Source organism: Somniosus microcephalus, chromosome 5 (assembly GCF_052327205.1).
Source record: "Somniosus microcephalus isolate GS21.2 chromosome 5, FLI_Smic_1.0, whole genome shotgun sequence".
NCBI classification, from domain to species: domain Eukaryota; kingdom Metazoa; phylum Chordata; class Chondrichthyes; order Squaliformes; family Somniosidae; genus Somniosus; species Somniosus microcephalus.
Window position 1 is genome coordinate 49922298 of NC_140991.1, and position 24204 is coordinate 49946501.

Sequence of the window (24204 nt, forward strand, 5' to 3'; positions counted from 1 at the left end):
ACTCCCTTGCCCCCACTCCCTTGCCCCCCCACTCCCTCCCCCCCCCCTCCCTTCCCCCCCCTCTCCCTTCCCCCCCCTCTCCCCTTCCCCCCCTTCCTTCCCCCCCTCCCTCCCTCCCCTCCCACCCTCCCTTCCTCACCCCTCCCTCCTCCCCCCTCCCCCCACCTCCTTCCCCCCTTCTCCTTCCCCCTCCTTCCCCTCCCTTTCTCCCTCTTCCCCCCTCCCTTCCCCCCCACCCATCCCCCTCCCTCCCATCCCCCCACTCCCTTCCCCCCATCTCCCTTCCACCCCCTCCCTTCCCCCCCCACTCCCTTCCCCCCCTCACCCTTCCCCCCCCTCTCCCTTCCCCCCCCCTCTCCCTTCCCCCCCCCCTCTCCCTTCCCCCCCCTCTCCCTCCCCCCCTCACCCCTCCCCCCCTCTCCCTTCCCCCCCTCTCCCTTCCCCCCCTCACCCTTCCCCCCCTCCCTCCCCCCCCTCTCCTTCCCCCCCCTCTCCCTTCCCCCCCTCCCTTCCCCCCTCCCTTCCCCCCCTCCTCCCCCTCCCTTCCCCCCTCCCTTCCCCCTGCCTTTCCCCCCCTCCCTTCCCCCCCCCTCCCCTTCCCCCCCCCTCCCCTTTCCTTCCCCCCCTCCCTTCCTTCCCCCCCTCCCTCCCTCCCTCCCACCCTCCCTTCCTTCCCCCCCCTCCCCTCCTCCCCCCTCCCCCCTCCTCCTTCCCCCCCGCCCGCTCGCTCGCTCTCTCTCCCTCTCTCTCTCTCTCTCTCCCCTCTTTCCCCCCCTTCCCTCCCCCCCTCCCCTTCCCCCCCTCCCTTCCCCCCCTCCCTTCCCCCCTCCCTTCCCCCCCTCCCTTCCCCCCCTCCCTTCCCCCCCCTCCCTTCCCCCCCTCCCTTCCCCCCTCTCCCTTCCCCCCTCTCCCTTCCCCCCCTCTCCCTTCCCCCCCTCTCCCTTCCCCCCCCTCTCCTCCCCTCCCCTCCTCCCCTCCCCCTCCCCCCCTCCCTTCCTTCCCCCCCCTTCCTTCCCCCCCTCCCTCCCACCCTCCCTTCCTTCCCCCCCTCCCTCCTCCCCCCTCCCCCCTCCTCCTTCCCCCCCGCCCGCTCGCTCGCTCTCTCTCCCTCTCTCTCTCTCTCTTTTTCTCTTTCTCTCTCTCTCTCTTTTTCTCTTTCTCTCTCTCTCTCTCTCTCTCTCTCTCTCTCTCCCCTCTTTCCCCCCCCTTCCCTCCCCCCCTTCCCCCCCTCCCTTCCCCCCCCCCCCTTCCCCCCTCCCTTCCCCCCTCCCCTTCCCCCTCCCTTCCCCCCCCTTCCTTCCCCCCCTTCCTTCCCCCCCTTCCTTCCCCCCTCCCTTTCCCCCCCCTCCCCCCTCCTCCCCCCCCCTCCCTTTCCTTCCCCCCCTCCCTTCCTTCCCCCCCCCTCCCTCCCCCTCCCTCCCACCCTCCCTTCCTTCCCCCCCTCCCTCCTCCCCCCTCCCCCCTCCTCCTTCCCCCCCGCCCGCTCGCATCGCTCTCTCTCCCTCTCTCTCTCTCTCTTTTCCCCCTCTCTTTCTCTCTCTCTCTCTTTTTCTCTTTCTCTCTCTCTCTCTCTCTCTCTCTCTCTCTCTCTCTCTCTCTCTCTCCCCTCTTTCCCCCCCCTTCCCTCCCCCCCCTTCCCTCCCCCCCCTTCCCCCCCTCCCTTCCCCCCCCCTCCCCTTCCCCCCTCCCTTCCCCCCCCTTCCTTCCCCCCTTCCTTCCCCCCCTCCCTTTCCCCCCCTCCCCCCTCCCTCCCCCCCCTCCCTTTCCTTCCCCCCCCTCCCTTCCTTCCCCCCCTCCCTCCCTCCCTCCCACCCTCCCTTCCTTCCCCCCCTCCCTCCTCCCCCTCCCCCTCCTCCTTCCCCCCGCCCGCTCGCTCGCTCTCTCTCTCTCTCTCTCTCTCTCTTTCTCCCTTCTCCCCCTCTTCTCTCTCTCTCTCTCTCTTTTCCTCTTTCTCTCTCTCTCTCCCCTCTTCCCCCCCTTCCCTCCCCCCCCTTCCCTCCCCCCCCTTCCCTCCCCCCCCTTCCCCCCTCCCTTCCCCCCCTCCCTTCCCCCCCCTCCTTCCCCACCCCCTCCCTTCCCCCCCTCCCTTCCCCCCCCACTCCCTTCCCCCACTCCCTTCCCCCCCCTCCTTCCCCCCCTCCCTTCCCCCCCTCCCTTCCCCCCCTCCCTTCCCCCCCTTCCCTTCCCCCCCTCCCTTCCCCACCCCTCCCTTCCCCCCCCTCCCTTCCCCCCCTCCCTCCCCTTCCCCCCCACTCCCTTCCCCCCCACTCCCTTCCCCCCTCCCTTCCCCCCCTCCCTTCCCCCCCTCCCTTCCCCCCCTTCCCTTCCCCCCTCCCTTCCCCCCCTCCCTTCCCCCCCTCCCTTCCCCCCCCCTCCCTTCCCCCCCCTCCCTTCCCCCCCCTCCCTTCCCCCCCCCTCCCTTCCCCCCTCCCTTTCCCCCCCTCCCTTTCCCCCCCTCCCCCCTCCCTCCCCCCCCCCTTCCCCCCCCTCCCTTCCCCCGTCCCTTCCCCCCCCTCCCTCCCCCCCCCCCCGCCCGCTCGCTCGCTCGCTCTCTCTCTCTCTCTCTCTTTTTCCTCTTTCTCTCTCTCTCTCTTTTTCTCTTTCTCTCTCTCTCTCCCCTCTTCCCCCCCTTCCCCCCCTCCCTTCCCCCCCTCCCTTCCCCCCCTCCCTCCCCCCCCTCCCTTCCCCCCCCTCCCTCCCCCCCCCTCCCTTCCCCCCCCTCCCTCCCCCCCCTCCCTTCCCCCCTCCCTTCCCCCCCTCCCTTCCCCCCCCCTCCCATTCCCCCCCCTCCCTTTCCCCCCCTCCCTTTTCCCCCCCTCCCTTTCCTTCCCCCCCCTCCCTTTCCTTCCCCCCCTCCCTTCCCCCCCCTCCCTTCCCCCCCCCTCCCTTCCCCCCCCCTCCCTTCCCCCCCCTCCCTTCCCCCGTCCCTCCCTTCCCCCGTCCCTCCCTTCCCCCCCTCCCTTCCCCCCCCTTCCCTCCCCCCCCTTTCCCCCCTCCCTTTCCCCCCCTCCCTTTCCCCCCCTCCCTTCCCCCCTCCCTCCCTTCCCCCCCTCCCTTCCCCCCCTCCCTTCCCCCCCCTTCCCTCCCCCCCCTTTCCCCCCCCTCCCTTTCCCCCCCCTCCCTTTCCCCCCCTCCCTTTCCCCCCCCTCCCTTTCCCCCCTCCCTTTCCCCCTCCCTTTCCCCCCTCCCTTCCCTTCCCCCCCCTCCCTTCCCCCCTCCCTTCCCTTCCCCCCCCTCCCTTTCCCTTCCCCCCCTCCCTTCCCCCCCCTCCCTTCCCCCCCTCCTTCCCCTTCCCCCCTCCCTTCCCCCCCTCCCTTCCCCCCCTCCCTTCCCCCTCCCTTTCCCTTCCCCCCCCTCCCTTCCCCCCCTCCCTTCCCCCCCCCTTCCCCCTCCTTCCCCCTCCCTTCCCCTCCCCCCCTCCCTTCTCCCCCCCTCCCTTCTCCCCCCCTCCCTTCTCCCCCCCTCCCTTTCCCCCCCCTCCCTTTCCCCCCCTCCCTTTCCCCCCCCTCCCTCCCCCCCTCCCTTTCCCCCCCCCTCCCTCCCTTTCCCCCTCCCTCCCTTCCCCCCTCCCTCCCTTCCCCCCCTCCCTTTCCCCCCCCTCCCTCCCCCCCCTCCCTTCCCCCCCCGCCCTCCCTTCCCCCCCGTCCCTTCCCCCACCCGTCCCTTCCCCCACCCGTCCCTTCCCCCACCCGTCCCTTCCCCCACCCGTCCCTTCCCCCACCCGTCCCTTCCCCCACCCGTCCCTTCCCCCCCTCCCTTCCCCCCCCTCCCCTTCCCCCCCCTCCCTTTCCCCCCCCTCCCCTTCCCCCCCCTCCCTTTCCCCCCCCTCCCCTTCCCTCCCCTCCCCTTCCCTCCCTTCCCCCCCCTCCCCTTCCCCCCCCTCCCTTCCCCCCCTCCCTTCCCCCCCGTCCCTTCCCCCCCGTCCCTTCCCCTCCCTTCCCCCCCACTCCCTTCCCCCCCCACTCCCTTCCCCCCCCACTCCCTTCCCCCCCCCACTCCCTTCCCCCCCCCACTCCCTTCCCCCCCCCACTCCCTTCCCCCCCCTCTCCCTTCCCCCCCCCTCTCCCTTCCCCCCCCCTCTCCCTTCCCCAGTCGCTCTCTCTCTCTCTTCCAACAACAACATGCCCTCGAAAAAGCCTCGGCACCGCCGGGCACTCCAGCTAGTAACAAGTAAGAGTACGCAGAAGACAGAGTTCAGTTAACAGCCATCTTTACTTCCAGAAGAATCTCTCACTTAATGCACTCTATTTCCCATAGTGCATTGCACATCACAACTACGGTAAGCTATGTGGGACAATTCAAATGCAACATTCAAAATACACAACAATAACTACATAATCCCTCTTGCTGAACAGCTTCCATGATCACAGTCCCTTGCTTAGGGTCCATACTCTTCTGTGGGGGTCACTCCACACTTTAGACTCTTGAAATGCATTGGCGGGGAGAGGCAAAGGATCATAGAATTCCCACTAAAACATTAACACAGTTTCATTCCATCTATATCGTCTATCTCTACCTTGACACGGTTGCATTCTATTCCCAGAGTTCAGATAAAATGTATGAGCCAAGAGACTACGTATTCTGGTTTATACCCTTATCTTAACATGCATTAATGTGGAACCATTTATAACTCAGTCAGAGGTGTCTATTCTGTAGGGTGGCAACAATATTTTGAAGTCATTTTGTCAGGGACCATATGAACAGCTGATTCTGATTTTGGATTTGCTGGGCTACATATCTAAATGGAGGGGGTGGGGAGGTAGAGAATGGATATAATAAAGTTGTGGTGTTGTCTGAATTTCTGTCACTTGCCCCTCCATCTTTTGTGTTTTAACACTGGTCCTCACCCTTATTATTTTCATTCCTTTTTTAGTTCTGCAGTTTGGTCATTTGTTGCCATAAATACACACACAAATAATAAATGGGATATTCTTTCCTTACCACCCAAAATCCCGGAGTCCCAGTCCATGCATTCTTTTGTCCTCTTGACTTTTAGAGAACACTTGCTGGTCCCAAACTAAATATAGTGGTGGCAGGAATTCAAGCTAATGGGAAAAATGTGACCCCTAGTTGTCATCTGGCAGTAGCCATTCACTTGTCAACCGAGCAGAACTTCTCTAATTAAATCCTAATGGATAAGAACGCTCTACTGTGGTTGCAATTGTTTTTTACACGAGGGAAGCCAAGAGCGAAATGGTCACAGACATTTAAACAAAAAGCCCTGACATGTGAACAGGCTTGAGTTTATTGTCATTGGATTAGCTCACGGGCATCTCTTTCTGCAGGATGGTTGTATTCTCACCAGGTGTATGAAGTGGTGCGACATTGCCACCGTGTAACAAGTTTGGACAGACTACACTCGCCAAGCTGAGCATGAGCGACGTCTAGAGCTGAGAAAGTACCAAGTCAGTTTGCCTCCATCTCTCTGCAGTCGATCACCTCGGGTGCCCAGTTGATTATCCCCTCCCCCTTCTGCAAGAAAGAAAGATGGCAAACAATTTGCATATGATAAGTTCCTTATCCCTCCCCCCTCCCCCATTAATGCTTCCAGCCTACAAAACACAGTTGCCATGTTAATGTAAAAATATTTTCCTGTACCTACTCATTTCAACCCCCTGGTTACAGTCCCCTGTTTATGAATGACTCAGATGCCTGTATTAATGCAGCTTTGTGTAGTGTTCTTTAGTTGTTTATGACAGTGTCAGTGATGCAACTCAAAATATATTTTGTGTATGAACAGGTTGTCATATCTTAATAATTATTGGTGCTCAACAACAAAGGTGAAAAATGTATTAAATTTAAATCTAAAAGCTTACCAGTAAGTGTTCATGGATATTTATGAGCCAATACTATATGAAGCATACTTTAAGTGTTAGGTACTGCAGTGAAAGGCTCACTAACATCAGAAAATACTGAAACAGATGATTCAAAATGCATTATTTTGTGGTGAACACAGCAACAATCTTACAGTACTCTTTGTTTTTTAACCAATTGCAGTACTGTAAGGCCATTTTTCCTGTAACTCAATAACCACTGATCCCACTCAACTTTCAGTCTGAATGTTCAGAACACCAGTGCCACATTACAGCAGTGACTACACTTCAAAAGTACTTATTTGGCTGTAAAGCACTTTGGGATGTTTTGAGGTTGTGACAGCACTACATGAGTGCCAGTCTTTTTATCATAGTCCTCTTTCTTGGACTTGTGTTTGGTTTCTTTTCTATAACATTACAGAAAAAGCACATTACTCTGAACTGTGATACTTGGAAATTAGAATTCAAAGCGGTTTAAATGCATTATGAAATGATGCATTTTGGTAGGAAGAATGAGGGAGAGGCAATATAAACTAAATGGTACAATTTTAAATGTTGGCCGGACCAATTTCCTGCGGAAGCATACTTCTTGTCAGTTGTCACCTATTGTGTTGGTGGATCTTTTTTGTAAAGCGATGCTTCCATCGGGTTTTGTTGCATGTTGATCACAAGCAGAAACTCGACTTATAATCGCCTCTGTAGTTTGAGCTAAGGTGTCTGAGCTGGTCAGCCATGGCTCGGTGGTAGCACCTCTCGCCTCTGAGTAAGAAGGTTGAGTTCAAGCTGCACTCGAGACTTGAGCACAAAATTTAGGCTGACATTTCAGTGCAGTACGGAGGAAGTGCTGCACTGTGGGGGGGGGGGTGACACCTTTCGGATGTGGCGTTAAGCCGAGGCACTATTTCGAGGAAGTTCTCCCCATTGTCCTGGCCACTATTTGGGTCGTCCTGAGGTCATGAAATATATATATATAGTAAATGCAAGTCTTTTCTGTCTCTTATAATTGTCCTGCATACCTCACATCGATCTTTGCACATGAAACAAAACTGCTATCAGATTGATTAATCTTTAGTTTATAGACATTTTTATGTGTCATGTGCAAATTATACTTCCAACATTTACCGTCATGGCTCATGCATGATGAATGGCCATTTGGATATCGTACAGGAGTGAGTTAATGCCCTTGGATCAGAATCCCATTATGAGTTCTCACCTTCAGAGGAGGAGAAGAAAAATCCATTATGCAAGAGACAAACACAGGCCTGCCTGCTGTTGAATGATTAAAAAACACATCATTATAGGAACGCTGTCTGCATGTTTCCCAGATCATTATTGCTGGAATAATAAATGGTTCTGTTTGCTTCTATTTTTTTTTAAAGTAAAAAGCAAATACAGTAAATCATTTTCCTGTCCTTTAGATTTCTACCAGGAAGATTAAAGAGTTTAATAAAATAAGTTCAGTTTCTGAAATGTACAGTGTACAGAATGTATACACTCTTGTTTGCATCATACTGATGAAATGTAAGAGTGACTTAATCATAAATTACAGCTATAACTGTCCTTTTGGCATTGTGTTGTGCAAGGGCCACCTCGGGTTACAGTGCTGTATAGTTTGTTTCAGTAGAGATGTATTGGCGATTTTGTGCATTGACAGGGTGACTATAGAACTAGTTCTGGGTGTTTGTAATTAGTGTCTGCCATAAAAAGGATTATTTAGTCCACCCAGCATGAGTGTACGGTGTCTATCCTGGAGTAAGAGGATTGTAGCTAAACTACTTTTAGTAAAAAATGTAGCAGGCTGCAGATGTTAATTTTGCGGCATGTAAGGCAGAACAGATGAAGGAGCAGAGTTGAAACATGAGATGAATTGTATTTTATGTAGAGAACTTCCAACTCTCCCTTTCAGTTGCCTTGTGAACATGAAATTCTGATGGTCCTTAATGACATGCTTGAAATTGAGCACTGGCTTGTCAGTGAATTCTAAAGAAAGATTAGTCAGTTGGGTCTGAGGCTGTTCCCTTGGGACCAGCTATATTTTAGGACTGAAATGAGGAGGAATTTCTTCACCCAGAGAGTGGTGAACCTGTGGAATTCTCTGCCACAGAGGGCGGTGGAGGCCAGTTCATTAAATATATTCAAGAAAGAGTTGGATTGTACTGGCTGCGCTAGACGTGCTCCTATCTAGTTATCCAGCAAGTTAAACACTCTATTCAAAATAATTCTTCGTGAAGCCGTTTGCTGTTTGAAGCCTTTACTTGAACAATTTTTGTGAAACTGTAAACAAAGATAAAGTATGTTTTGTACATAAACTGAGTACTATACATTCGATATTACATAAGATATAAACATATTTACAACTGTAGAATAGACTAATTGTATAACTAACTAACATTTGGACTCACTTCTGTAACTATCAAATATTAACCTTTTATAAACATAGTGTTATCAAAATACTACTCTGACAATGTTGCTATTATGCTAAGAAACAAAGATACTCACAGATACTGCGCTTGGCCTAACATATGAAATCAGATTACATTGGATTGTGAAACCCTTATGGAATCCTCCATTACTGCCAGGTTCTTCCTGGAATTCTACCTCCTGTGTTACACAGGAAGAAAGGTACGAAAGTCATAGAGTCATAGAGTTATACAGCATGGATAGAGGCCCTTCGGCCCATCGTGTCCGCGCCGGCCATCACGTCCTGTCTAATCTAATCCCATATTCCAGCATTTGGTCCGTAGCCTTGTATGCTATGGCATTTCAAGCGCTCATCCAAATGCGTCTTGAATGTTGTGAGGGTTCCAGCCTCCACAACCCTTCCGGGCAGTGAGTTCCAGACTCCAACCACCCTCTGGGTGAAAAAGTTCTTTCTCAAATCCCCTCTAAACCTCCCGCCCTTTACCTTGAATCTGTGCCCCCTAGTTATTGACCCTTCTACTAAGGGAAAAAGCTCCTTAGTATCCATCCTATCTATGCCTCTCATAATTTTGTACACCTCAATCATGTCCCCCCTCAGCCTCCTCTGCTCCAAGGAAAACAAACCCAATCTGCCCAGTCTCTCTTCATAGCTGAAGCGTTCCAGCCCTGGTAGCATCCTGGTGAATCTCCTCTGCGCCTCTCCAAAGCTATCACATCCTTCCTGTAGTGTGGCGACCAGAACTGCACACCGTATTCCAGCTGTGGCCTAACCAGTGTTTTGTACAGCTCCATCATAACCTCCTTGCTCTTATATTCTATGCCTCGGCTAGTGAAGGCAAGTATCCCATATGCCTTTTTTACCACCTTATCCACCTGTTCCGCCGCCTTCAGGGATCTGTGTACTTGCACACCCAGATCCCTCTGACCCTCCGTCTTGCCTAGGGTCTTACCATTCATTGTGTATTCCCTTGCCTTGTTAGTCCCCCCCAAAGTGCATCACCTCGCACTTTTCCGGGTTAAATTCCATTTGCCACTGTTCGCCCATCTGACCAACCCATCGATATTGTCCTGCAGACTGAGACTACCCTCCTCGCTATTTACCACCCTACCAATTTTTGTATCATCCGCAAACTTACTGATCATACCTTTTACATTCATATCCAAGTCATTAATATAGACCACAAACAGCAAGGGACCCAGCACCAATCCCTGTGGTACCCCACTGGCCACAGGCTTCCAGTTACAAAAACAACCTTCGACCATCACCCTCTGCCTTCTGCCACTAAGCCAGTTTTGTATCCAACGTGCCAAGGCACCCTGGATTCCATGGGCTCTTACCTTCTTGACCAGTCTCCTGTGCGGGACTTTATCGAAGGCCTTACTGAAATCCATGTATACCACATCCACTGCGTTACCCTCATCCACACACCTAGTCACCCCCTCAAAAAATTCAATCAAATTAGTCAGACATGATCTTCCCTTGACAAAGCCATGTTGACTATCCCTGATTAATCCTTGCCTCTCCAAGTGGAGACTGATTTTGTCCCTCAGAATTTTTTCCAATAATTTTCCCACCACTGATGTTAGGCTCACTGGCCTGTAGTTCCCCAGTTTTTCCCTACTCCCCTTCTTGAGTAATGGAACTACATTAGCGGTTCTCCAGTCCTCTGGCACATCCCCTGTGGCCAGAGACGTTCTGAATATGTGTGTTAGAGCCCCCGCAATCTCTTCCTTTGCCTCACACAGCAGCCTGGGATACATTTCGTCCAGGCCTGGGGATTTATCCATTTTTAGGCCTGCTAAAACCGCCAATACCTCCTCCCTCTCGATGTTAATGTGTTCGAGCATATCACAGTCCCCCCGCCCTATTTCTATGTCTACATCGTCCCTCTCCATAGTGAAAACAGATGCAAAAAATTCATTTAGAACCCCTCCTACATCTTCCGGCTCCACACACAGATTGCCACTTTTGTCCCTAATGGGCCCTATTTTTTTCCCTAGTTATCCTCTTACCCTTGATATACTTATAAAACATCTTAGGATTTCCCTTTATTTTGCTCGCCAGTGTTATTTCATGGCCCCTCCTTGATCTCCTAATTTCTTTTTTAAGTATCCCCCTGCACTTTTTGTACTCCTCTAGGGCTTCCTCCGTCTTTAGCCTTTTGTATCTGCCAAAAGCCCTCCTTTTTTTTCTAATCCATTCTCGTATATCCCCTGACATCCACGGTTCCCTGTGGTTTTTGGAACCACCCTTGACCTTTACGGGAACATGTTGCCATTGTATGATCTCAATCTCCCTTCTGAAAGCCTCCCATTGCTCTGATGCGGATTTTCCTACCAGTAGCTGATCCCAGTCCATTTTGGCCAGATCCTGCCTTATCCTATTAAAATCGGCCTTCCCCCAATTTAGAACCTTTATTTCCGGCCCATCCCTGTCCTTTTCCATGACCACCTTAAATCTCACCATATTATGGTCACTGTCACCAAAGTGCTCACCTACTAGCACTTCTTCCACTTGGCCGGCCACATTCCCTAGAATTAGGTCCAGTACCGCCCCCTCTCTTGTAGGACCTTCTACATGCTGGCTCAAAAAGCTCTCCTGGATGCACTTTACGAATTCTACACCCTCTGTGCCTTTCACACTCTGACTATCCCAGTTAATATTGGGGAAGTTGAAATCCCCCATTATTATTACCCTATTATTTGCACATTTCTCTGAGATTTGCCTACATATCTGTTCCTCTATCTCCCCCTGACTGTTTGGAGGCCTATAGTACACTCCCAGCAAAGTGCTTGCCCCCTTCTTGTTTTTAAGCTCCACCCATATGGCCTCATTAGAGGAACCTGCTAATATGTCATCCCTCCTTCCTGCAGTAATTGACTCCTTAATTAATATTGCTACACCCACTCCTCTTATACCCCCCCCCCCCCGTCTCGCCTGAAGATTCTGTACCCTGGAATATTGAGCTGCCAGTCTTGCCCCTCCCTCAACCATGTCTCCGTGATAGCAACAATATCATACTCCCATGTGTTTATCAACAGCTTCAGTTCATCCACCTTATTTGCAAGACTCCTTGCATTAAAATAGATGCCATCCAGCCTTGCCCTTGTATATTTGCCCTGTCTACCAAGCTGACTTGTTTTTTTCTCTATAATTGGCAGCACATCACCCCCTCTTTCAGCTCCCCTCTGTATCCCATCCCCCTGCCAAGTTAGTTTAAACCCCCCCCAACAGTGCTAGCAAACCTCCCCGCAAGGATATTTGTCCCGCTCTGGTTCAGGTGCAACCCGTCCGACTTGTACAAGTCCCACCTTCCCCAGAAGCAGGCCCAGTGATCCAGGAAAGTAAAACCCTCCCCCCCCGTACACCAACTCATTAGCCACGCATTCATCTGCTCTATCCTCCTATTCCTATACTCACTAGCACGTGGCACTGGGAGTAATCCAGAGATTACAACATTTGAGGTCCTGCTCTTTAATCTGTTACCTAGCTCCCTAAATTCTTGATGCAGGACCTCATCCCCCTTCCTACCTATGTCGTTGGTCCCAATGTGGACCACGACCTCTGCCTGCTCACCCTCCCCCCCCCTTAAGAATGCCCTGTAGCCGCTCAGTGACATCCATGACCCTGGCCCCAGGGAGGCAACAAACCATCCTGGAGTCACGTTTGCGGCCACAGAAACGCCCATCTGTTCCCCTTACGATAGAATCCCCTACCACTATTGCTCTCCCACTCTTTTTCCTCCCTTTCTGAGCAGCAGAAGCGTCCCTGGTGCCAGGAAGCTGGCTGCTGCTGCCTTCCCCTGGTGAGTCATCCCCCTCAACAGTATCCAACTTGGTATACTTGTTTGAAAGGGGGATGTCCGCAGGGGGCCCCTGCACTTCCTGCCTGCCTCTGTTGCTCCGCCTGATGGTCACCCCCTGTGCAGCCCTACCCTGAGGCGTGAACAACTCGCTAAACGTGCTATCCACGAGCCTCTCCGCATCGCGCATGCTCCAAAACTCATCCACCCGCAGCTCGAGCGCCACAATGCGGTCTAGAAGTAGCTGCAGCTGGATGCATTTCCCGCACACATGGTCGTCAGGGACACTGGCAGCGTCCCTGACTTCCCACATAGAGCAGGAGGAGCAGAACACGGGTCTGAACTCTCCTGCCATGACTTACTCCTTTAATTAATCTAAAAATGTATTCAATACCCCAGTTACAGGTATACTCTAGGGCACTTTATTTACCAACTGTCCTCACTACAACACAGACCCCCTAGAAATTTAACACCACAGAAATTTAAGCTTGTAATGAAAAGAGAGAAATACTCACCAACCAATCACTTACCTGCTCCCTGGTGACGTCACACCCCGATTACTTTTTACCTCTCTGCAACTTCCGAGCTCGCAGACTGGAGTTTGGTATGCCTCTCCTGGCCTCGCTGCCGCTTTTATTGCCGCCGCCAAGTCTCCCACAGGTCCCGCCTCTCGCTGCCTGCCGCCGCTGCTCTGAGGCCTCTCCTGGCCTCGCTGCCGCTTTTATTGCCGCCGCCGAGTCTCCCACAGGTCCCGCCTCTCGCTGTCAAATGACCTCTCACAGGAAGAAAGGAACAAAGGTCAAATGACCTCACACAGGAAGAAAGGAACAAAGGTCAAATGACCTCTGCTTCATACAAACACACTGCTAACACAATAACCACCACCAGAGGGTGCTACCGCATGTAAAAATGTCCAGAATGTCACATAATGTCTAGAACATGGATATATTTCTTAAGGCTAAAGGGATCAAGGGATATGGGGAGAAGGCAGGGACAGGGTACTGAATTTGGATGATCAGCCATGATCTCATTGAATGGCAGAGCAGGCTCGAGGGGCTGAATGGCCTACTCCTGCTCCTATATTCTATGTTTCTATGTAAACTGTAAGTGGAGTCGGAGCTCCGGCTCTAAATTCTGGGTTGACATCCAGCGGGATACTTGCGACCATGGGTGGGTGGGTTCCCCCCCCCCCTCCTCCTCTCGTATGGGTTGTGGGAGCCCGTAAAACCCTCCCGCCATAGGACTAACCACCCTAATGGCTGGTACGAAGATGGTTACGGTCACGGAAGGAGCGTTAATCGCGGCCAGAAATCCTTCCACCACTTCATACAGTTCCCCAAAGGGAACAGTGTGAAGACACGTACGACGGCGATGTAAACTGTTAATCGCCTAAACACATTGTTGCTGCTTTTAAATAATTAATTTTCACAAGACACTCGAGAAGGAAACCCTTAATTAAATTGTCCACGTTTGTGGAAAAATAAGAGCCTTTTAAACCGTACAGGGATCAAGGGATATGGGGAGAAGGCAGGGACAGGGTACTGAATTTGGATGATCAGCCATGATCTCATTGAATGGCGGAGCAGGCTCGAAGGGCCGAATGGCCTACTCCTGCTCCTATCTTCTATGTTTCTATGTTAAAATTCAGAATACAGTAGGTAGTGTAGTAATTATGTTACTGGACTAATAATCCAGAGAATGAGTTCAAATCCCACCATGGCAGTTTGAGATTTTTAATTCAGTTTTAAAAAAAATCTAAAAATAAAAAGCTGGTGTTAGTAAACATGACCACGAAGTTGTTGGATTGTTGTAAAAACCTAAATTGTTCATGAATACCCTTTAGGGAAGGAAACCTGCTGTCCTTACTTGGTCTGGCCTATATGTGACTCCAGTCCCACACCAATGTTGTTGACTCTCATGTCCCCCTGATGTGGTCTAGCAAGCCACTCAATTATGTCAAAACCTTCTAGCAGCGGTTCAAAGAGATGGCCCACTACCACCTCAGGGCAACTAGGGGCAATAAATGCAGCCTTGCCAGTGATGCCCACAACCAAAGAATATATATTTTTTAAAGAGGCCTCTGACTCAGCCGCAGTGCTTACAGTCTACAAGTGCCAAATATTGACACAATCTTTGAGAGTAAGTTTGAGGGAACTCTTGTTCTACTTGCCTGGATGAGTGCAGCTTCAACAATACTCAAGAAGCTCGACACCATCCAGAACAAAGCAGCCCGCTTGATTGGCACCCCATCCACCACCTTAAACGTTCACTCCCTCCACCACCGGCGTACCGTGGCCACAGTATGCACTGCAGCAACTCGCCAAGGCTTCAACAGCACCTCCCAAACCCACAACCCCTACCACCTAGAATGACAAGGGCAGCAGGCGCATGGGAGCACCATCACCTCCATTCTGACTTGGAAGCATATCACCTTTCCTTCATAGTCGCTGGGTCGAAATCCTGGATCTCCCTCCCTAACAGCACTGTGGGAGTACCTTCATGACGCGGACTGCAGCGGTTCAAGAAGGCGGCTCGCCACCACCTTCTCGAGGGCAATTAGGGATGGGCAATAAATGCTGGCCTTGTCAGCGACGCCCACATCCCATGCACGAATAAAAAAAAATGTGAGCATCTATTTGCCTTTGTCTGTGTCTATGATAGATATAGTAAGCAAGTGACCAGTAGTACATTCAAGTTAAATGTAATTGATAGATTTTGGTTAATGGTTCTGGGCCAGTAACTTGTTCTTCCCGACATGGCCTGACAGATATTGCTATTCAGCACTTTCCACCTAAATTTTGAAAGTACACACAATATTTTTGAGGAGCATTCGTAATAAGGTGGATATATTAGCTGCGCAAATAGAGGTAAATGAATATGATTTGATTGGGATTACGGAAACATGGCTCCAGGGTGGCCAAGGCTGGGAACTCAACATCCAGGGGTATTCAATATTCAGGAAAGATAGGCAAAAAGGAAAGGGAGGTGGGGTAGCATTGCTGGTTAAAGAAGGGATTAGCACAATTGTAAGGAAGGATATTAGCTCTGATGATGTGGAATCTGTATGGGTAGAATTGAGAAATACCATGGGGCAGAAAACGTTAGTGGGAGTGGTATATAGACCTCCAAACAGTAATGCAGAGGTTGGGGACGGCATTAAAAGGGAAATTAGAGAAGCGTGCAATAAGGGCACAGCAGTCATCATGGGTGACTTTAATCTACATCTAGATTGGGCTAACCAAATTAGTAACAATACTGTGGAGGAGGAATTCCTGGAGTGTTTAAGGGATGGTTTCCTGGACCAATATGTCGAGGAACCAACCAGAGATCAGGCCATCTTAGATTGGGTATTATGTAACGAGAAAGGATTAATTAGCAATCTTGTTGTACGAGGCCCCTTGGGTCGGAGCGATCATAATATGATCGAATTCTTCATTAAGATGGAGAATGAAGTAGTCGACTCAGAGACTAGGGTCCTAAATTTAAATAAAGGAAACTACGATGGTCTGAGGTGCGAGTTGGGTAGGATTGATTGGGGAATGTTACTCAAAGGGTTGACGGTGGATAGGCAACGGCAAACAGTCAAAGACCGCATGGACGAACTACAGAATTTGTTCATCCCAGTTTGGCATAAAAATAAAACAAAAAAGGTGACTCAACCGTGGCTAACAAGGGAAATTAGGGATAGCATAAGATCCAAGGAGAGGACATATAAATTGGCCAGAAAAAGCAGTAAACCTGAGGATTGGGAGCAATTTAGGATTCAGCAAAGGAGGACAAAGGGATTAATTAAGAAGGGGATAATAGAATATGAGAGTAAGCTTTCAGGGAACATAAAAACTGACTGTAAAAACTTTTATAGATATGCGAAGAGAAAAAGATTGGTGAAGTCAAGCGTAGGTCCCTTGCAGTCAGAATCAGGGGAATTTATAATGGGAACAAAGAAATGGCAGACCAATTAAATACATATTTTGGTTCTGTCTTCGCAAAGGAGGACACAAATAACCTCCCAGAGATGTTGGGGAACATATGGTCTGATGAAAGGGAGGAACTGAAAGAAATCAGTATTTGTAGGGAAATGGTGTTAGGGAAATTGATGGGATTGAAGGCCGATAAATCCCCAGGGCCTGATAATCTACATCCTAGGGTACTTAAGGAAGTGGCCCTAGAAATAGTTGATGCTGGAAGATGATCAGCAAAGCATTTGATGGAATCTGGAACAGTACCCATGGATTGGAGGGTAGCTAATGTTACCCCACTATTCAAAAAAGGTGGTAGAGAGAAAACGGGGAATTACAGACCGGTAAGCCTGACATCGGTAATGGGGATAATGCTAGAGTCCATTAGAAAAGATGTAATAGCAGAGCACTTGGAAAACAGTGACAGGATCAGACAAAGTCAACATGGATTTACAAAAGGTAAATCGTGCTTGACTAATCTACTGGAATTTTTTGAGGATGTAACTGGTAAAATAGATAAAGGAGAACCGGTGGATGTGGTGTATTTGGACTTTCAGAAGGCTTTTGATAAGGTCCCGCATAAGAGATTAGTGTGTAAAGTTAAGGCACATGGGATTGGGGGCAAGGTATTGACTTGGATAGAGAACTGGTTGGCAGACAGAAAGCAAAGCGTTGGAATAAACGGGTCTTTTTCCGAGTGGCAAGCAGTGACTAGTGGGGTACCGCAGGGATCGGTCCTTGGGCCCCAGCTATTTCACTATATATATTAATGATCTGGACAAGGGAACTAGATGTAATACTGTATCTCCAAATTTGCAGACGACACAAAGCTGGGTGGGCGTGTGTCCTGTGAGGAGGATGCCGAGAAACTCCAGGGTGATTTGGACAAGTTGGATGATTGGGCAAAAGCATGGCAGATGCAATATAACGTGGATAAATGCGAGGTTATCCACTTTGGTGGCAAAAACAGGCACGCAGATTATTATCTGAATGGCAATAGATTGGGAGAAGGGGAAGTGCAACGAGCTCTGGGTGTCCTTGTGCACCAGTCGCTGAAGGTAAGCATGCAGGTGCAGCAGGTGGCTCAGAAGGCAAATGGCATGTTGGCCTTCGTAGCGAGAGGGTTTGAGTACAGGAACAAGGATGTCATGCTGCAGTTATACAGGGCCTTGGTGAGACCACACCTTGAGTATTGTGTGCAGTTTTGGTCGCCTTATCTGAGGAAGGATGTTCTTGCCATGGAAGGAGTTCAGCGAAGATTCACCAGGCTGATACCTGGGATGGCAGGAATGACGTATGAGGAGAGATTGGGTCGATTGGGCTTGTACTCGCTGGAGTTTAGAAGATTGAGAGGGGATCTCATTGAAACTTATAAAATGCTGACAGGACTGGACAGACTAGATGCAGGAAGGATGTTCCCGATGGTTGGGGAGTCCAGAACCAGGGGTCACAATGTAATGGTAAGGGGTAGGCTATTTAGGACAGAAATGAGGAGGAATTTCTTACCCAGAGAGTCATGAACCTGTGAAATTCTCTACCACAGAAGGCAGTAGAGGCCAATACATTAAATATATTCAAGAAGGAGTTGGATATATTTCTTAAGGCGAAAGGTATGGGGCGAAAGCAGGGACCGAGTACTGAATTTGGATGATCAGCCATGATCGCATTGAATGGCGGAGCAGGCTCGAGGGGCCGAATGGCCTACTCCTGCTCCTATCTTCTATGTTTCTATTTTTATGATGTCGCCAAAGTGTGTAGTTTCTTTCCAGCAACATTTGATTTTAGTGTTCTGGGAAATGGGGAATGCAGCACTTGATTGTCTTGTCCACGGTGACTACAATTCCACAGCTATTGAATTGTGTGTCAGCTATGGAACTTGTGCTTTGTTCACAGTGTGGTTGTCAAATGTAGCTATTGCAATGCAAGAACAGAGGATCTGAGTGGTATGTTCATTTGTGAGATGCGGAGGGAGAGGCATAAAAAGACATTTCAGAAATTCTAGGAAGAGAGCACGAATGGAGAATTTAACACTTCATTCTACTGGAAAGAAAGATGTGTCGTGCCAGAGGGATGGGAATGGAGGAGGCAGGCGATCGTGCATGTGTTTAGTTTGGAGATTTATTACTAAACTTTGGTGGCGAAATTGGGTGCCTTTGTGCCCCGTTGGCACTCCCGGGGGGGCACAAATGGCTTTGCGACTGGGCGTGGCGCTGACATCGATTCCCGCCATATTCGGTAGGAGTTTTGCGGTGCCGCTATGGGGTTGCGCCCCGATCTCCTTCGCCTGGAGATTGTGACGTCATCACTGTGCGCAGCGCCCCAGACCTGAAATTGACTTCCGCCCCCTGTAGCAGGACACTCGGGGAATAATGTTCACTTTAGGCACAGATCAACGGAAAGGAAAATTGGGAAGGGTGGATAACAACAGCAACTGCCAGTTTTCCGCCTGCATCCAAAGTGAAATTGACTCCTTAGGAGAACTCCTTGCTGTCCGTCACATAGTGCTGTTCAATCCTTCAAACCACCTAAGCTGCCAGAAAAAGCAGATAGGGCCTTGGCTTAACGTCCCATCCAAAGGATGACTTCTCCCACAATACAGCACTCTCTCATTACTGCATTGTCACTGTCGGCCTCAGTTACATGAACTGTGACTTGCCTCAAAGTCAAAAGCTTGTGGATTCAAGAGTACTGCAACTAAGTCAAGCTGACAGTAGATACTGGGGAAGAAAGATGGAGATTGGCATAATAGGGAGGTGGTTTTTTAGGAAATACTGAAGTCCTGCTTGGGTTATCATAAAGTTGGAAAACCTTTGTCAGGCATAATTTAATTTTTCCTGCAGAATCCCAGGAAGTGTGAGTGTGACTGAGTGCATACTTTCATGTTCCAAATGGTGCTTGATCACTGTCTGCAGATAAAACTCAAAATAATCTCAAAGAAATGAATCGGGTTCTTGCTAAATGTACGATTCATATGGAACAACGTGAATAAATAATTTGATGCATCACTTTTTAAAAATGTTATTTTAAAGTGTATATTGCAAATTTTAATTTCATTACTGATTAGTATGTTTTTTTTCTGAGCTAAATTCATCTTGATTGACAGGTTTCCTGTTCATGATCGTGTTTAGTGAACACTTAGTGTTGAAATGTTTGAACATTTTAAAATATACACATCTGTGCAACAAAGATGTAGATGTGTTTTTTAATTCACTTGGAATCCTAAATTGGAGAAATGAAGAACACTATATAGAATATCTCCCAGTTCTTATTTCCTCTGGTCTCAGATTTGTAAAGTTTTGATGGAACTCGGCTAGGTTTTTGGGTTTATCCGCCTAGCAGCAGGCTTAGCTCCCCCAGCCCATAGTCTGTGCATATGAGGGAATGTCTTCCTGAAATCTTAATTTGAGCAGCAGCTGCATTTGAGCTTTTCAAAAGGTGAAGCTACTGTTTCTGCTCTGCCGACAACTATGTTACCCTGAGTGCCTCTTCATTTTGAATCCAAACTGTGTTACAGTAATCTTGCTGTCCTCAACGGGCCAACTGCAGTAATGCCTGTAAGTAATACGTGCCTTTGACACGAGAAAAGAGAGTTGCAATGTTAATAGTATCCCTGGGTAGGTATCTGCATGTTGAGTTAAATGAGGAAATGATTTTAAACAGTGAGATACTGCCTTTCATTTTTCTTTTGCTGGTTTTGTTAGTACTGAAGTGATGCTGATGTCTGATTTCACTTGTTACCATAGGTATGAATGCTGCTGTCCGTGCTGTGGTGCGTATGGGAATTTATGTCGGAACCAAAGTCTATTTCATCCATGAGGTTTGTTTATGCTTTTTAAATCTCTGTCGTTTATGTTGAGTTATAATTAATACAAAATGAGGAGATAAGTGATGACTTCACTTTTTACAATTCTAATCATATGCTTCTTCCCTCATTGTTTTTTTTAATAAACAGTTGCTGTCACAAAATGGTTAAGACAATTGTCAAAAAGTGCCTGACACTGTCAGGATTCATGTAACACAATGGTGTTAAGAAGAATGGTGAGGCTGTCAGTGCTCACCATTATTATGGAGTAAATCGGACAGCAACTTCTGAAGTCCGCACAGTTATATGTGAAAATCTGGAAGTTGCTGTCCGATTTGCCCTGCTCCTTCACAAGGCTGCGCTACACTGTTGCCTCACTAATTGACTTCATTGCCGAGTCTATGTAAGGATGTGAAGTTGCTGTACTTACCCACTAGTTACCCACTAAACACAAAAAAGTTAGGGCTGGTGCATTCAGATGTAAGTGAATTTTTAACGGCGTGATGAGTCTTAATTGCTGCCAAAATACACCTGGCACTGAAATTTTAATTTTACAAGTATGGAATCTCATTCCTTCAGGATTTAATTATTGTTGGAGATTTTTAAAAAAAATAATATTTTTTACTTTATCTTTGTCTTTTATCCCGCTGTTAATCCCATCTTTCTTTCCCTCTCTCTATTTCACTTTCTGTACATGATTTTGCAATTAATTAAATATTCTAATTTATACTTCCTGGTTCATCTCCATGAGGATTCTTCAATCTGATTGGTTGGTTGAAGAACCACGCTGTTGCTTGACCTCATACACGCCACAGATTCCCTGTGGAGGACACTGCGCTGGATCAGACACCCAATGACAACACGTTGCCGCTCAAAAGCCCACGAAAAGTCTGTGGGCAGTTGTAAGCGTAGTGAACGGCAAGCGCTGTTCCTTCGCCACTGACCGCAAAATCTGGGCCAGTAGTACTGTAATTATGAACATCGTTTGAAAAAACTTTCCACCGAGAACTTATACTGACTTTTTTGGTACTGTATTTTTAATTGAGAAAGCATGGTGAGGTTGAAGAGAGTAAAAGATGCTGAGATAGATCAAGTATATGACAAGTGAGAAAGGTTACAATGGAGAAACCCATAATGTGAACATTTTGGACACAGCATTATTCAGCTTTGACCAGAATGTAATGCTTTTCTTTCCCATTTTTCTTTCCTTCGCCCATCTGAAGGTACTGGCATACCTTGGAATATGTTTCCGCAGGAACTGGCAGCCTTCTATAACTTTGCTCAAACAGCTGTTCATGTGGGAGCCTTTGTGTTGATGGGCTGTTTAACCATGAAAGATGCGACAGCCGAATCCACTCTTCCCCAGATAATGTATACTTTCCAACATGGGGTCAGATGTGGGAACCTTGGCTAATTTCTCTCCTCCCTCCCAACCAAAAAAAACATTGACACTGATTTTAGTTTTCCCCTAGCTGAGATTAGCTAACAACATAGTCTAGGAATCTCCTGGTCTGTATGGCTCACTAATCATGCCAGGTGAGTCATTAGGGAGCTTGTTTTTAGAATCGTATAGTACAGAGGGAGGCCATTTGGCCCATCGAGTCTGCACTGGTTCTTTCAAAGAGCAATCCAGTTAGTCCCACTCTTTCCTCATATCCCTGCAATTTTTTCTCCAAGTATTTACCCAATTCCCTTTTGAAGGCTACTGTCAGGCAGTGTATTCCAAATGGGTTGCGTAAGAAAAGTTTTTCCTCATGTTGCCTCTGGTTCTTTGCCAATCACCTTAACTCTGTGCCATTGGAAACAGTTTATCTTTATTTATTTACTCTATCTAAACCCTTCATGATTTTAAACACCTCTATCAAATTTCCTCTTAGCCTTCTCTGCTCTAAGGAGATCAACCCCAGCTTCTCCAGTCTATCCACGTAATTAATCCCATGTCCTGGAACCATTCTCGCAAATCTCTTCTGTATCATCTCCAAACCCTTCATTCCTTCCTAAAAGTGTAGTACCAAAATAGCAAAATGTATCACCTTGCACTTTTCTGTGTTGACTTTCATCTGCCATGTGTCCGCCCATTCCACCAACCTGTCGACTACACTTCTAAGTTTCTTGTCATCTACAAATTATGAAATTATGCATGTACCCCCAAGTCCAAGTCATTAATGCATATCCACAATAGCAATGGTCCCAACACTGACCCCTGGGGTACACCACTATATACATAAAATTACATAGAATATGCAGAACAGAAACAGGCCATTCGGCCCAACCAGTCCATTGCCAGTGTTTATGCTCCACTTGAGCATCCTCCCATCTTCCTCATCTAGAAATAGTAGATGCATTGCTGGTCATCTTCCAAAATTCTATAGACTCTGGAACAGTTCCCATGGATCGGAAGGTAGCTAATGTAACCCCACTATTCAAAAAAGGTGGTAGAGAGAAAACGGGGAATTATAGACCGGTAAGTCTGACATCGGTAGTGGGGAAAATGCTAGAGTCCATTATAAAAGATGTAATAGCAGAGCACTTGGAAAACAGTGACAGGATCGGACAAAGTCAACATGGATTTACAAAAGGTAAATCATGCTTGACTAATCTACTGGAATCTTTTGAGGATGTAACTGGTAGAATAGATAAGGGAGAACCAGTGCATGTGGTGTATTTGGACTTTCAGAAGGCTTTCGATAAGGTCCCAAATAAGAGATTAGCATGTAAAGTTAAAGCACATGGGATTGGGGGTAAGGTACTGACTTGGATAGAGAACTGGTCGGCAGACAGGAAGCAAAGAGTTGGAATAAACTGGTCTTTTTCCGAGTGGCAGGCAGTGACTAATGGGGTACCGCAGGGATCGGTGCTAGGACCCCAGCTATTCACAATATATATTAATGATCTAGACGAGGGAACTAGATGTACTATCGCCAAGTTTGCAGACGACAAAGCTGGGTGGGCGTGTGTGCTGTGAGGAGGCTGCCGAGAAACTACAGTATGATTTGGACAGGTTGGGCGATATGGCAGATGCAGTATAATGTGGATAAATGTGAGGTTATCCACTTCGGTGGCAAAAACAGGAAGGTAGATTATTATCTGAATGGCAATAGATTGGGAGAAGGGGAAGTGCAACAAGACCTGGGTGTCCTTGTACACCAGTCGCTGAAGGTAAGCATGCAGGTGCAGCAGGCGGTTAAGAAGGCAAATGGTATGTTGGCCTTCGTAGCGAGAGGATTCGATTACAGGAGCAAGGATGTCTTGCTGCAGTTGTACAGGGCCTTGGTGAGACCACACCTTGAGTATTGTGTGCAGTTTTGGTCGCCTTATCTGAGGAAGGATGTTCTTGCCATCGAGGGAGTGCAGCGAAGATTCACCAGGCTGATACCTGGGATGGCAGGAATGACATATGAGGAGAGATTGGGTCGATTGGGCTTATATTCGCTGGAGTTCAGAAGAATGAGAGGGGATCTCATTGAAACTTATAAAATTCTAACAGGACTAGACAGACTAGATGCAGGAAGGATATTCCCGATGGCGGGTGAGTCCAGAACCAGGGGTCACAGTCTAAGGATAAGGGGTAAGCCATTTAGGACAGAGATGAGGAGGAATTTTTTCGCCCAGAGAGTGGTGAACCTGTGGAATTCTCTACCACAAAAGGCAGGTGAGGCCAATTCATTAAATATATTCAAGAAGGAGTTAGATATATTTCTTAAGGCTAAAGGGATATGGGGAGAAAGCAGGGACAGGGTACTGAATTTGGATGATCAGCCATGATCTCATTGAATGGCGGAACAGGCTCGAGGGTCCGAATGGCCTACTCTGCGCCTATCTTCTATGTTACTCTATCAGCATAACCCTCTATTTCCCTCTTGCTTATCTAACTTCCCCTAAATGCATCTATACTATTCGCCTCAACTAATCCCTGTGGTATCGAGTTCCACATTCTCACTACTCTCTCTGGGTAAAGAAGTTTCTTCTGAATTCTCTTTTTTTGATTTCTTGGTGACTATCTTATATTGATGGCCTCTAGTTTTGCTCTTCCCCACATGGGAAACACACTCTGTATCTACTCTATCAAAATCTTTCCTAATTTTGAAGACCTCTATTAAGTCAAACCCCCCACCAGTCTTCTCTTTTCAAGAGAAAAGAGACCCAGCCTGTTCATCCTTTCCTGATAGGTATAACTTTGCAGTTCTGGTATTATCCTTGTAAATCTCTTTTGCTCCCTCTCCAGTGCCTCCTATATCCTTTTTATAATATGGTGACCAGAACTGTATACAGTACACTCAAGTGTGGTCTAACCAAGGTTTGATATACGTTTAGCATATCTTCTCTACTTTTCAATTCTATCCCTCCTAGAAATAAATTGCTTTTCTTATGACCTTATTAACCTGCATCACAACCTTTAGTGATTT

At 48.7% G+C, this 24204-nt stretch overlaps 1 protein-coding gene across 3 annotated transcripts in view; it reads left to right on the forward strand.

Moving 5' to 3' along the window:
* The window catches only part of pfkpa (phosphofructokinase, platelet a), a 146056-nt gene that overhangs the window by 13989 nt on the left and 107863 nt on the right, over positions 1 to 24204 (forward strand). For all 3 annotated transcript variants that reach the window (XM_085987601.1, XM_085987602.1, XM_085987600.1), the window contains one exon: positions 19740 to 19813. In XM_085987601.1, the coding sequence (XP_085843727.1) occupies positions 19740 to 19813 (74 nt within the window). The remainder of the gene's footprint in view (positions 1 to 19739; positions 19814 to 24204) is intronic.